Source organism: Salmo salar, chromosome 01 (assembly GCF_965601325.2).
Source record: "Salmo salar chromosome 01, fSalSal1, whole genome shotgun sequence".
NCBI classification, from domain to species: Eukaryota; Metazoa; Chordata; class Actinopteri; order Salmoniformes; family Salmonidae; genus Salmo; species Salmo salar.
Genome location: NC_138291.1, coordinates 168524408 through 168539499, shown reverse-complemented (window position 1 = coordinate 168539499; position 15092 = coordinate 168524408). Strand labels below are relative to the sequence as shown.

General features: G+C 44.0%; 1 protein-coding gene across 4 annotated transcripts in view; it reads left to right on the top strand.

The window, feature by feature from the left end:
• ntng2b (netrin g2b) overlaps window positions 1-15092 on the top strand; it is a 126884-nt gene that overhangs the window by 84735 nt on the left and 27057 nt on the right. For all 4 annotated transcript variants that reach the window (XM_082956180.1, XM_082956187.1, XM_082956184.1 and 1 more), the window contains 2 exons: window positions 13425-13597; window positions 14637-14672. In XM_082956180.1, the coding sequence (XP_082812306.1) occupies window positions 13425-13597; window positions 14637-14672 (209 nt within the window). The remainder of the gene's footprint in view (window positions 1-13424; window positions 13598-14636; window positions 14673-15092) is intronic.

Genomic DNA, 15092 nt, shown 5'->3' with positions numbered 1-15092 from the left:
TCTCTGTACAGTCTCTCTCTCTCTGTACAGTCTCTCTCTCTCTCTGTACAGTCTCTCTGTACAGTCTCTCTCTCTCTCTCTGTACAGTCTCTCTCTCTCTCTGTACAGTGTCTCTCTCTCTGTACAGTCTCTCTCGGTACAGTCTCTCTCTCTCTGTACAGTCTCTCTCTCTGTACAGTCTCTCTCGCTCTCTGTACAGTCTCTGTACAGTCTCTCTCTCTCTGTACAGTCTCTCTCTGTACAGTCTTTCTCTCTCTGTACAGTCTCTCTCTGTACAGTCTCTCTTTCTCTCTGTACAGTCTCTCTCTGTACAGTCTCCTCTCTCTGTACAGTCTCTCTCTGTACAGTCTCTCTCTGTACAGTCTCTCTCTGTACAGTCTCTCTTTCTCTCTGTACAGCCTCTCTTTGTACAGTCTCTCTCTCTTTCTCTCTGTACAGTCTCTCTCTCTCTCTGTACAGTCTCTCTCTCTCTCTCTGTACAGTCTCTCTCTCTGTACAGTCTCTCTCTCTCTGTACAGTCTCTCTCTGTACAGTCTCTCTCTCTCTCTGTACAGTCTCTCTCTGTACAGTCTCTCTCTCTCTGTACAGTCTCTCTCTCTCTGTACAGTCTCTCTCTGTACAGTCTCTCTCTCTCTCTGTACAGTCTCTCTCTGTACAGTCTCTCTCTCTCTGTACAGTCTCTCTCTCTCTGTACAGTCTCTCTCTCTCTCTGTACAGTCTCTCTCTGTACAGTCTCTCTCTCTGTACAGTCTCTCTCTCTCTGTACAGTCTCTCTCTCTCTCTCTGTACAGTCTCTCTCTGTACAGTCTCTCTCTGTACAGTCTCTCTCTCTCTCTCTTACTCTCTGTAAAGTCTCTCTCTCTCTCTGTACAGTCTCTCTCTCTCTCTGTACAGTCTCTCTCTGTACAGTCTCTCTCTCTGTACAGTCTCTCTCTGTACAGTCTCTCTCTCTCTCTACAGTCTCTCTCTCTCTCTGTACAGTCTCTCTCTCTCTCTGTACAGTCTCTCTCTCTCTCTCTGTACAGTCTCTCTCTGTACAGTCTCTCTCTCTCTCTCTTACTCTCTGTAAAGTCTCTCTCTCTCTCTGTACAGTCTCTCCCTCTCTCTGTACAGTCTCTCTCTGTACAGTCTCTCTCTCTGTACAGTCTCTCTCTGTACAGTCTCTCTCTCTCTCTACAGTCTCTCTCTCTCTCTGTACAGTCTCTCTCTCTCTCTGTACAGTCTCTCTCTCTCTCTGTACAGTCTCTCTCTGTACAGTCTCTCTCTCTGTACAGTCTCTCTCTGTACAGTCTCTCTCTGTACAGTCTCTCTCTGTACAGTCTCTCTTTCTCTCTGTACAGTCTCTCTTTGTACAGTCTCTCTCTCTTTCTCTCTGTACAGTCTCTCTCTCTCTCTGTACAGTCTCTCTCTCTCTCTGTACAGTCTCTCTCTCTGTACAGTCTCTCTCTCTCTGTACAGTCTCTCTCTGTACAGTCTCTCTCTCTTTCTCTCTGTACAGTCTCTCTCTGTACAGTCTCTCTCTCTTTCTCTCTGTACAGTCTCTCTCTCTCTGTACAGTCTCTCTCTCTCTCTCTCTGTACAGTCTCTCTCTGTACAGTCTCTCTCTCTGTACAGTCTCTCTCTCTGTACAGTCTCTCTCTCTCTGTACAGTCTCTCTCTCTCTCTCTGTACAGTCTCTCTCTGTACAGTCTCTCTCTGTACAGTCTCTCTCTCTCTCTCTTACTCTCTGTAAAGTCTCTCTCTCTCTCTGTACAGTCTCTCTCTCTCTCTGTACAGTCTCTCTCTGTACAGTCTCTCTCTCTGTACAGTCTCTCTCTGTACAGTCGCTCTCTCTCTGTACAGTCTCTCTCTCTCTACAGTCTCTCTCTCTCTCTGTACAGTCTCTCTCTCTCTCTGTACAGTCTCTCTCTCTCTCTCTCTCTGTACAGTCTCTCTCTGTACAGTCTCTCTCTCTCTCTGTACAGTCTCTCTCTCTCTCTGTACAGTCTCTCTCTGTACAGTCTCTCTCTCTCTGTACAGTCTCTCTCTCTCTGTACAGTCTCTCTCTCTCTGTACAGTCTCTCTCTGTACAGTCTATCTTTCTCTCTGTACAGTCTCTCTTTGTACAGTCTCTCTCTGTACAGTCTCTCTCTCTCTCTCTCTCTCTGTACAGTCTCTCTCTGTACAGTCTCTCTCTCTGTACAGTCTCTCTCTCTCTTTCTCTCTGTACAGTCTCTCTCTCTCTCTCTGTACAGTCTCTCTCTGTACAGTCTCTCTCTGTACAGTCTATCTTTCTCTCTGTACAGTCTCTCTTTGTACAGTCTCTCTCTGTACAGTCTCTCTCTCTCTCTCTCTGTACAGTCTCTCTCTCTGTACAGTCTCTCTCTCTCTTTCTCTCTGTACAGTCTCTCTCTCTCTCTCTCTGTACAGTCTCTCTCTGTACAGTCTCTCTCTGTACAGTCTCTCTCTCTCTCTGTACAGTTTCTCTCTCTGTACAGTCTCTCTGTCTCTGTACAGTCTCTCTCTCTCTCTCTGCACAGTCTCTCTCTCTCTGTAGTCTCTCTCTCTGTACAGTCTCTCTCTCTCTGTACAGTCTCTCTCTCTCTCTGTACAGTCTCTCTCTCTCTGTACAGTCTCTCTCTCTCTCTGTACAGTCTCTCTGTACAGTCTCTCTCTCTCTCTCTGTACAGTCTCTCTCTCTCTCTGTACAGTGTCTCTCTCTCTGTACAGTCTCTCTCGGTACAGTCTCTCTCTCTCTGTACAGTCTCTCTCTCTGTACAGTCTCTCTCGCTCTCTGTACAGTCTCTGTACAGTCTCTCTCTCTCTGTACAGTCTCTCTCTGTACAGTCTTTCTCTCTCTGTACAGTCTCTCTCTGTACAGTCTCTCTTTCTCTCTGTACAGTCTCTCTCTGCACAGTCTCTCTCTCTCTGTACAGTCTCTCTCTGTACAGTCTCTCTCTGTACAGTCTCTCTCTGTACAGTCTCTCTTTCCCTCTGTACAGCCTCTCTTTGTACAGTCTCTCTCTCTTTCTCTCTGTACAGTCTCTCTCTCTCTGTACAGTCTCTCTCTCTCTCTCTGTACAGTCTCTCTCTCTGTACAGTCTCTCTCTCTCTGTACAGTCTCTCTCTGTACAGTCTCTCTCTCTCTCTGTACAGTCTCTCTCTGTACAGTCTCTCTCTCTCTGTACAGTCTCTCTCTCTCTGTACAGTCTCTCTCTCTCTCTGTACAGTCTCTCTCTGTACAGTCTCTCTCTCTGTACAGTCTCTCTCTCTCTGTACAGTCTCTCTCTCTCTCTCTGTACAGTCTCTCTCTGTACAGTCTCTCTCTGTACAGTCTCTCTCTCTCTCTCTTACTCTCTGTAAAGTCTCTCTCTCTCTGTACAGTCTCTCTCTCTCTCTGTACAGTCTCTCTCTGTACAGTCTCTCTCTCTGTACAGTCTCTCTCTGTACAGTCTCTCTCTCTCTCTACAGTCTCTCTCTCTCTCTGTACAGTCTCTCTCTCTCTCTGTACAGTCTCTCTCTCTCTCTCTGTACAGTCTCTCTCTGTACAGTCTCTCTCTCTCTCTCTCTGTACAGTCTCTCTCTGTACAGTCTCTCTCTCTCTCTGTACAGTCTCTCTCTCTCTCTGTACAGTCTCTCTCTCTCTCTGTACAGTCTCTCTCTGTACAGTCTCTCTCTCTCTGTACAGTCTCTCTCTCTCTGTACAGTCTCTCTCTGTACAGTCTCTCTCTGTACAGTCTATCTTTCTCTCTGTACAGTCTCTCTCTGTACAGTCTCTCTCTCTCTCTCTCTCTCTGTACAGTCTCTCTCTGTACAGTCTCTCTCTCTGTACAGTCTCTCTCTCTCTTTCTCTCTGTACAGTCTCTCTCTCTCTCTGTACAGTCTCTCTCTGTACAGTCTCTCTCTCTCTCTCTCTCTCTGTACAGTCTCTCTCTGTACAGTCTCTCTCTGTACAGTCTCTCTCTCTCTCTGTACAGTTTCTCTCTCTGTACAGTCTCTCTGTCTCTGTACAGTCTCTCTCTCTCTCTGCACAGTCTCTCTCTCTCTGTAGTCTCTCTCTCTCTCTACAGTCTCTCTCTCTCTGTACAGTCTCTCTCTCTCTCTGTACAGTCTCTCTCTTTCTGTACAGTCTCTCTCTCTCTCTCTGTACAGTCTCTCTCTCTCTCTGTACAGTCTCTCTCTGTACAGTCTCTCTCTCTCTGTACAGTCTCTCTCTGTACAGTCTCTCTCTCTCTCTGTACAGTCTCTCTCTCTGTACAGTCTCTCTCTCTGTACAGTCTCTCTCTGTACAGTCTCTCTCTCTCTGTACAGTCTCTCTCTGTACAGTCTCTCTCTATACAGTCTCTCTCTCTCTGTACAGTCTCTCTCTCTCTGTACAGTCTCTCTGTCTCTGTACAGTCTCTCTCTCTCTCTCTCTCTGTACAGTCTCTCTCTCTCTCTGCACAGTCTCTCTCTCTGTACAGTCTCTCTCTCTCTATAGTCTCTCTCTCTCTGTACAGTCTCTCTCTCTCTCTCTCTCTATACAGTCTCTCTCTGTACAGTCTCTCTCTATACACTCTCTCTCTCTCTCTGTACAGTCTCTCTCTCTCTCTGTACAGTCTCTCTCTGTACAGTCTCTCTCTGTACAGTCTCTCTTTCTCTGTACAGTCTCTCTCTGTACAGTCTCTCTCTCTCTCTGTACAGTCTCTCTCTATACCGTCTCTCTCTCTCTCTGTACAGTCTCTCTCTGTACAGTCTCTCTCTCTCTCTCTGATGGATCCTGATGTCCTGTCCTCAGCTAAGAGCTCCCTCCCTCTCTCCCTCTCTCCCTCCCTCCCTCCCTCCCTCCCTCCCTGCTCCACTCACTTCAGTTTGATGACTGCAGTGGGGGAGATGCAGCAGTCAGACATGAACATATTGTGATTGTGGCCCATGTATTATTAGTGTGCAGAGGGACTGTGAGTAGAGAGAAGGAGAAGTCCCACTCTTCAAAAGCCTGAGTGTTAGAATCACTCATCTGGAAAAAGACAGTAGTTCCGGGGTGGAGATGGGAGAGGGGGAAGGTGTGTGTATGTCAGGAGTTGGGGAAAGCAGGTTAAGGGTGGGCTGCAGCATCTTGCTACAAGTTTTGGTTTGGGCTTTAACCAGCCCTGGGTCATGTTCATTAGGCTGCAAATAAAAGAAAAAGCACTGGAAAAGGGTGGGATTATGTAGATTTAGGGTAACGTTCAATAAATTCCCTAGTTTTCCCGAAATCCCGCTTGGAGGATTCCCGGAATCAGGAGGGAATAAATCCTCCAACCAGGATTTCTGGAAAACTAGGGAATTCATTGAAAGTTCCTGGAATTTTTCAACACTACTGTACCTATACTTGTCCAATTATAATTTTTGGGGCTTTAGTGTGTGTGTGTGTGTGTGTGTGTGTGTGTGTGTGTGTGTGTGTGTGTGTGTGTGTGTGTGTGTGTGTGTGTGTGTGAGTGCATGCGGGAGTGGGAGCACTACATGTAAGTGTGTGTTTGCGAGAGCAATAGAACGAGAGCGAGAGAAGGATGACAGACATTTTCCCTTGCTAAACGCATGTATCAACACGTGGTTGTATGTTCTTCCGTTGACATGACTCTAATTGACGTAACGGAAGCCTATAATCCTCTATACACTCTGACCGGTACACCATCATTACCGGAACCACACAGGACCTGGCAAACCACTCATTGTTTTGATCAAGACATACAAATTCCAGATCTACTCTACTCTATTTTCCTACTAAGATTTATTCCTGAAGATAAAAAAATCCACAGGTGCTGATAAGGTACAGTAATGGGGTAGCCTGTCAGTCAGTCAGTCAGGCCATTTGTTTTATATGGTTTTGAGTGTGTGTTTATGTAGAGGGGTGTTTGATTTATTTATTCCAGGGTTTTGGTCATTGTTCTATGTTTGTATATTTCTATGTCTATTCTAGGGTGTTTAGAGCTTTGTTTAAGTAATTGGGATTTGGGGCCTTCAATTGGAGGCAGCTGTTTATTGTTGCCTCTGATTGAAGGTCCTATAATTAGGAGTATGTTTGTTTTGGGTATTGTGGGAGGTTGTTCTTAGCACTGCTGTATTTAGCCTGCAAGACTGTTAGTTCGTTCGTTTCTTGCTTTGTTTATTTAAGTGTTCACTAATAAAGTTAAGATGAGCACTCGACCCGCTGCGCCTTGGTCCATTCACTACGACGAACGTGACACGTAAACTGCGAGCTCCGGCTCCGAGGGTCACGTATTCAATCCCAGTGACAGGCAGCATTTTTTTTACCATATCCCAAACATTAACCCTTAATTTACCCATTCGAAATTAATGCCTAAACTTGAACGGCTGCGAGGCGCCGGAAACAGCAGCGGAGTAACCCAGGTTGTCCAAAACACTTAGAAATGTCATGTTTGGAGCAACTTTGAAATTTGACGTTTGGAGAAATGTGGACAAACGTCGGAATCTGAAGTTAAATTGGTCAAACTGTGAGATCTTTTTTTAGTCATCCCTGGATCCCTTTACTGTAGTCACAGACACATACTCACACACACAAACACCCCCTCTCTCTGATCTGTCCTCTGTCACATCCTCTCTCTGAGTAATGCACCAGGATGGCTCATTGGGGAACGCAGTAAACCTGGCCCATTGAAAGAGAGATGTCCAGTAAACCTTGCCCATAGAAAGAGAGATGTCCAGTAAACCTGGCCCATAGAAAGAGAGATGTCCAGTAAACCTGGCCCATAGAAAGAGAGATGTCCAGTAAACCTGCCCCATAGAAAGAGAGATGTCCAGTAAACCTGGCCCATAGAAAGAGAGATGTCCAGTAAACCTGGCCCATAGAAAGAGAGATGTCCAGTAAACCTGCCCCATAGAAAGAGAGATGTCCAGTAAACCTGGCCCATAGAAAGAGAGATGTCCAGTAAACCTGGCCCATAGAAAGAGAGATGTCCAGTAAACCTGGCCCATAGAAAGAGAGATGTCCAGTAAACCTGGCCCATAGAAAGATAAATGTCCAGTAAACCTGGCCCATAGAAAGAGAGATGTCCAGTAAACCTGTCCCATAGAAAGAGAAATGTCCAGTAAACCTGGCCCATAGAAAGAGAAATGTCCAGTAAACCTGCCCCATAGAAAGATAGATGTCCAGTAAACCTGGCCCATAGAAAGAGAGATGTCCAGTAAACCTGTCCCATAGAAAGAGAAATGTCCAGTAAACCTGGCCCATAGAAAGAGAAATGTCCAGTAAACCTGGCCCATAGAAAGAGAGATGTCCAGTGTGCATGCGTACACTGAGTATACAAAACATTAAGAACACCTGCTCTTTCAATGACATAGACTGAACAGGTGAATCCAGGTGAAAGCTATGATCCCTTATTGATGTGTCTTGTTAAATCCACTTCAATCAGTGTAGATGAAGGGGAGGAGGCAGGTTAATAAATCCTCTTAGGGATCTCTACAGATTGATGTCCCACCCTCGGTACGGTTGAGCTAATGTATGCTAATGTGATTAGCATGACATTGTAAGTAACAAGAACATTTCCCAGGACATAGACATATCTGATATTGGCAGAAAGGATACATTCTTGTTAATCTAACTACACTGTCAAATTTACAGTAGCTATTACAGTGAAATAATACCATGCTATTGTTTGAGGAGAGGGCACAGTTATGAACTTTAAAAATGATGAATAAACCAATTAGGCACATTTGAGCAGTCTTAGCACCAAATGTTGAACAGAAATGCAATGGTTCATTGGATCAGTCTAAAACTTTGCACATACAATGCTGCCATCCGGTTGCCAAAATCTAAATTGCGCCTTTCTCTTGCATTTCAAAGATGATGGAGAAAAAAAAACACATGTTTTTTGTTTGTATTATCTTTTACCAGATATAATGTGTTATATTCTCCTACATTCATTTCACATTTCCACAAACTTCAAAGTGTTTCCTTTCAAATGGTATCAAGAATATGCATATCCTTGTGTCACGGCTCCTCCTCTGCAGTGCAGGGGTGGCTCCTCCTGCAGGCAGAGGAGGGTCGTTAGTGATTGGAGCTGGCGTGATTGGAGCCACCTGGGCTTAGGGTATAAAACTGCTCCACTAACCTCTCTCTCTCTCTCTCTCCCTGCTCCTCCAGGTATTGTTTTGTTTGTGCCTTTGTAGTTTTATGTAGTTACTACTCAGTCATGTTCACACACACATATTCAGGCATCCATGCACCTTACATACACCCTACATTATGACATTTCCACACCTCATTCCTTTTTTCTTTGTTTAAAGTTAATAGTTTTGTTTACAATAAAGAACCTTTTTGAATTGGCCTATACCTGTTGTTGATGTCCCCTCATTTTTGCCACAGGCTATGAGCCGGCCTGTGACACTTGCTTCAGGTCCTGAGCTACAGGCAGTTAGATTTGGGTATGTAATTTTAGGCAAACAATTTTTTTAAAGGGGGCGGATCCTTAACCTCTATGGGACCGGCGGGACGAATTCGTCCCACCTACGTAACAGCCAGTTGAATCCTGTGGCGGGATTTTCAAAACCTTTGAAATGCTATTACTTCAATTTCTCAAACATATGACTATTTTACAGCTATTTAAAGACAAGACTCTCGTTAATCTAACCACACTGTCCGATTTCAAAAAGGCTTTACAACGAAAGCAAAACATTAGATTATGTCAGCAGAGTACACAGCCAGAAATAATCAGACACCCATTTTTCAAGCTAGCATATAATGTCACAAAAACCCAGAAGACAGCTAAATGCAGCACTAACCTTTGATGATCTTCATCAGATGACACACCTAGGACATTATGTTATACAAAACATGCATTTTTTGTTCAATCAAGTTCATATTTATATCAAAAACCAGCTTTTTACATTAGCATGTGACGTTCAGAAAAAGCATACCCCCCGCAAACTTCCGGGGAATTTACTAACAATTTACTAAATTACTCACGATAAACGTTCACAAAAAGCATAACAATTATTTTAAGAATTATAGATACATTACTCCTCTATGCACTCGATATGTCCGATTTTAAAATAGCTTTTCGGATGAAGCACATTTTGCAATATTCTGGGCTAGCTATATAGACACCCGGCAAGTTTAGCCTTCACCAAAATCGCATTTACTATAACAAAAATGGTCTTACCTTTCCTGTTCTTCGTCAGAATGCACTCCCAGGACTGCTACTTCAATAACAAATGTTGGTTTGGTCCAAAATAATCCATCGTTATATCCGAATAGCGGCGTTTTGTTCGTGCGTCCCAGACACTATCCGAAATGCTAAATAACGGTCGTGCGCATGGCGCATTTCGTGACAAAAAAATTCTAAATATTCCATTACCGTACTTCGAAGCATGTCAACCGCTGTTTAAAATCAATTTTTATGCCAATATTCTCGTAAAAAAAGCGATAATATTCCGACCGGGAATCTGCAATTAGCTAAACAGCCGAAGGAAAATACTGCACGGGGTCGAATCGGGCACACGCCTAATTCCATTGTCCTCTGATGGGCCACTTGGAAAAGGCGGTAATGTGTTTCAGCCTGAGGCTGCCTCGTCATCGTTCAGGTTTTTCCCGGGCTCTGAGAGCCTATTGGAGCCCTAGGAAATGTCACGTTACAGCTAAGATCCTGACTCTTCAATACACAGAAGCAAGAACAACAACACCTTGTCAGACAGGCCACTTCCTGCATGAAACCTTCTCAGGTTTTTGCCTGCCATAGGAGTTCTGTTATACTCACAGACACCATTCAAACAGTTTTAGAAACTTTAGGGTGTTTTCTATCCAAAGCCAATAATTATATGCATATTCTAGTTACTGGGCAGGTGTCGTAACCAGATTAAATCAGGTAAGTTTTTTATCCGGATGTGAAAATACTGCCCCCTAGCCCAAAGAAGTTTTAAGATAAAATAAGTATTTTTAAGCCTTGAGACAATTGAGACATGGACTGTATGTGTGCCATTCAGAGGGTGAATGGGCAAGACAAAAAATATAAGTGCCTTTGAACGGGGAACGGTGCCAGGCACACCGGTTTGTGTCAAGAACTGCAAAGCTGCTGGGTTTTACACACTAATCAGTTTTCCGTGTGTATCAAGAATGGTCCAGCACCCAAAGGATATCCAGCCAACTTGATGCAACTGTGGGAAGCATTGGAGTCAACATGGGCCCCCATCCCTGTGGAATGCTTTCGACACCTTGTAGAGTCCATGCCCCGATGAATTTAGGAAAAAAAGTCAGGGGTGCAACTCAATATTAGGAAGATGTTCCGAATGTTTGGTATACTCAATGTATATGCATCTGTTTGCATGTGTGTGCCTGCATGTGTCTAAGTGAATATGGGGCTGTGCTTCTCTCTGAATGGATTCAGTGATTCACGGTGATCTATAAAGCTCAGGTCCAGGATGTTTCATCTATAAAGTTTTGGTCCAGGGTCCGTATCCACATAGCGTCTCAGAGTAGGAGTGCTGATCTGGGGTCAGATTTTCCTTTTAGATCATAATGAATAATATTATATGGACAGATCCTAGATCCTATCACTCGTACTCTGAGATGCTTTGTGGATTGGGGTGTTACTGTACATTCCTCCACTATGTGCTGGAGTTAGGTGCTATAATGGAACGAAAGGAAATGCAGTTAAAGGAGAGGACTGGTGACGCAGGGAGGGAGGTGTACATCTGAAACTAGAGAGACGAGGTAGAGAGAGAGAGAGAGAGAGAGAGAGTGTACGGCCCAGTACATCACTGGGGCCAAGCTTCCTGCCATCCAGGACCTCTATACCAGGCGGTGTCAGAGGAAGGCCCTAAAAATGTATTCCAGCCACACTAGTCATGGACTATTCTCTCTGCTACCGCACGGCAAGTGGTACCGGAGCACCAAGTCTAGGTCCAAGAGGCTTCTAAACAGCTTCTACCCCCAAGCCATAAGACTCCTGAACATCTAATCAAATGGCTACCAAGACTATTTGCATTGCCCTCCCCCCCTCTCTTTTACACCGCTGCTACTCTCTTTTATTATCAATGCATAGTCACTTTAATAACATGTACATATTACCTCAATTACCTCGACTAACCAGTGCCCCCGCATATTGACTCTGTACCGATACCCCCTGTATATAGACTCGCTATTGTTATTTTACCTCTGCTCTTTATCTACTTGTAATTTTAATTTCTTATTCTCATTTGTATTTTTTAAACTGCATTGTTGGTTAGGGGCTTGTAAGTAAGCATTTCACTGTAAGGTCTACCCCTGTTGTAGTCGGCGCATGTGACTAATACAATTTTATTTGATTTGAGAGAGAGAGGGGAGATTGAGAGAGAAAGAGGCCAGATGGAGAGAGAGAGAGACAGAGAAGTGATGAAGGAAGCTTGAAGTAGAAATTTTGCCAGTGTACAGGGCCCATTCATTGAATATTTGATGCAGATGGATAGCTGTCCACTCCAGCGGAACAAACCAGATTGGAATCCAGCCGCTCATCTGGAAAAGACTGTAATTTAAAGTCAGAGCCGCCATGACATCCTCAAGATCCTCATTTCCTGTCTCATGATTCTTATTGCTGGAATAACCCACCTGGGCTCTGCCCCTTGTCACACACACACAAGCATGCGCGCAAACACACACACACACATAAATATGTGCGCACACAACACGCATGCACGCACGTACGCAAACATGCACACTCCAACACACAAACCTATCAGCCCGGCTTTCCTGGCAATTAGGAACCAAACTGAGCAGATTTATTCTTGAACAACAAGCAGTAGTTTTGAGTGTGCATCAGTGAGAGTTCAGAGCTGTCTGTCAATGATGTTATGGTACCAGATCCACATTGTATTCATCCTTATTGTCTCTTGAATGCAAGTGTGTAATAATCAAAAATCACACTTTGCCAAGTGTTCACTATAATCAAGTTAGAGATCACACACCTACTATTGCTGCTCCTCTCTCCCCTCCACCCAGGTGTCTAACATGCCGGCCACACCACTCGCTTTACATGCGCAAGCGTTGCAAAATAAATGTACACATTCTGTACATGCTATTTAATCATTGCATCCAAACTGCTCGCGTGCGTCTGCGTAGCCAGACGCTAAAATAGAACTTGGTTCTATTTGTGACGTTTGATGCACTGCAAGTCCCGCCTCTCCCATCTCCTCATTGGTTTTTAGGAGCATATACCCACGTGGGTGATTGAAAGATGAACTGAAGTCCACACTCCAGTCCAGTTGGTAGTGGTAACTGTAACGTTCGTCGTAGGAATTGGACCAAAAAGCAGCGGGAATGTGAATACTCATCTTCTTTATTACGAAGAAAACCAAAACAAACACTTAATACAAAACAACGACGAAAAACAGTCCTGTGAGGCACACAGCTACACACGGAACAACTACCCACAAAAACCCATGGAAAAACACCCCTACTAAATAGGACCTTCAATTAGAGGCAACGAGGAACAGCTACCTCCAATTGAAGGTCAACCCAATAAACTAAACATAGAAATAGAAAAACTAGAACGAACATAGAAATATACTAACATAGAACATTAACCAAAAAACCCCGAAACACATAAAACAAACACCCCCTGCCACGCCCTGACCAAACTATAATAACAAACAACCCCTTTTACTGGTCAGGACGTGACAGTAACGCACCTTAAAGTTGTTTGCCAACCGCCATATAAAGTCAAAAGAAGAAGAAGCCTGAAGGAGGAGAGATTACTAGAAACAAACTCGGTTTACCCTTTTATCTGTGGATTCATTGTCAGAGTAGAGGACCTTGTGAATTTCAGGTAAAATAACAACCCAATGTTTATATGCCAGGACAAATTAGCTAGCAACAGCAAGCTAGCTAGCTAAATTGACATGAATGTTAAATACTTTTCGACGTGTCCCCAAATGAATATAGTTGGTTCAGAGTTCCTTTTGATATTTCAACCTGCGTGTCCTGATCACGTCTGGTGTGTATGGACAAAATCAGCACGCTCACAACCGGTCTAGTCAGTATGCAAGAGACCTCCTACTGCTCTTCTCTCCCCTCTCACTCAGGTGTCTAAATGTAACCTGCAAACGTTTCTGTGATATATAATACAAAACTTGTCATTCTTCTGGTTTAGGTCAACTTTGTTATTGTTTAATTTAAAATATTGTTAGGGAGTCAGTAGGTAGCCACGACTGGGGCTTGAACCCAACACCTTTACTGTTACGTCAAGGGATGTAAATCTGTTGACGAGGTGCCTAGGTGTTGGATCAAGGTCGCTGCAATATACAATATAGTACACACTCACTCCTGTGCCTTTGCTACCCTTTCACACACCCCACACACCCATACACACTCAATCACAGACACTCACTTGTCATCCCCTCTTGGTGTAAACATCTGGCACATGCATAAACAGTCACACACACACGCACCTCTCCTTTCACACACTCACATCCTTCCTCCTGTCTTCTGTACCCAGGTGTAAGTGTAACCTACATGCATCGCTGTGCCTGCTGCAGGAGGGAGACCTCCAGTGTCAGTGTGAACACAACACCACGGGACAGGACTGTCAACGCTGCAAGAAGGGCTTCAAGGCCAAGTCCTGGAAGGCTGGATCATACCTGCCCACACCCAACGGATCCCCCAACACCTGTATGTGCCCCACTTCTATCCCAGTTCTATTCTATGTTCCCTTTGAACAGGTCCCTCTTATACAGCTCACTCATACAGAAAGTTCATTCTAGAATATTCTATTCTAATATATGTCTACTTACTATAGGTACGCTGAATAGAAAGAAAACTGCTGCTGTACCTGGTAACAATAAATGTTTGCGAGTTTTACTTTTCCAACTTACTGTAGTTTTGTCAAGTCAAGTCACCGAAAATGGTTTGTATTATGCACTGTTGTTGATCTGTAACAGTGTAACAACTATGTAATTACTAAAACTGATTGGTAATCAATTGATTTCAAGGGATGAAGTATTCTGAAACACAAATTGTATTATATATAATATGTAATAAATATGCCATTTAGCAGACACTTTTTACTGGGATTGTTACATTATGTTGGATCCTTTATGCATAATGGGTTAGGTTCTTGTGTAATTTTTGATAATAAATATTTATTTGAAACATGTATGAAGGATGCATGTGGAATCCCCAGACGTCTCCATCCAATGTCCTGAATGAAAGGAGAGAATTAGAGAGTGATGAGTTATGTAAAAACAGAGAGAAGGACAGGGGGAAGAAAAGAGAGAGAGAGAAATCGAGATGCAGAGTTCTTTCCCCTTTACCTAAGAGCAGAGAACAAAGCTGTGTAGTGTGATCATAAAATAATCATCTAGGCCAGCTACTCCCATCCTGCCACTAACTGCATATAGATCAGTGTTCCTCTGTCCTGGTCCCACGGAATGTTCAGGCTTTTGTTCCCGTCCAACACCAACACAACGGATTTAACTGATTAATGGACAAATTATTAATGGTAGTTAATTGGTTGAATTAGGTGTGTTTGGTACTGGGTTGGAGCAAAAGCCTGCACCCACTCAGGTTAGGCCAGATTTGAAGAACGCTGATGTACTTGCTCTTTCTACAGAGTATGATAAATGAGGGAGGGACGACTGTCAAATGAATGCATAAATAAACAGATACTTATCCTCTTTCTTTTGTTCCTCCCCCCCTCCCTCCTTTTCAGGTGCAGTCGCTGGTGCCCCCATGGGCGGTGGTTCTAGTAAGTTAAAACAAGCCAAGCAGAGGATGCTGCATCCACTTTCTCTGTCTCCTCTATCTCTCACCCCCTTCTCTCTTTTATTTATCCCTTTATCCCTCCATCTAACGCATCGTTCCATCTCTCTGTTCTTCATCCAGCTCCCTCTGTTCTTCTTTGTTGGTTGCAGCGCTGGTCTTGTCTTCTATATTATTGATAGGCCTCCCTGTACTGTCGGCACCGTTATGTCCTTTTCATCCCAGCTACGTTAGCTTCCACTGGAGGAATCTTTCCACAGTTCTTTCTTACTTATGTTGGACTGAAGTCGCACTGGTGGAGAAGCATGGAAGAGAAAGAGATAATGAAAGAGAAGAGGGGGGGTGGGGAACAAGTGTGTGGGTGGTAAAGCAGAGGCAGGGGAAAAGGATGAGAGAGAGAGGGAGA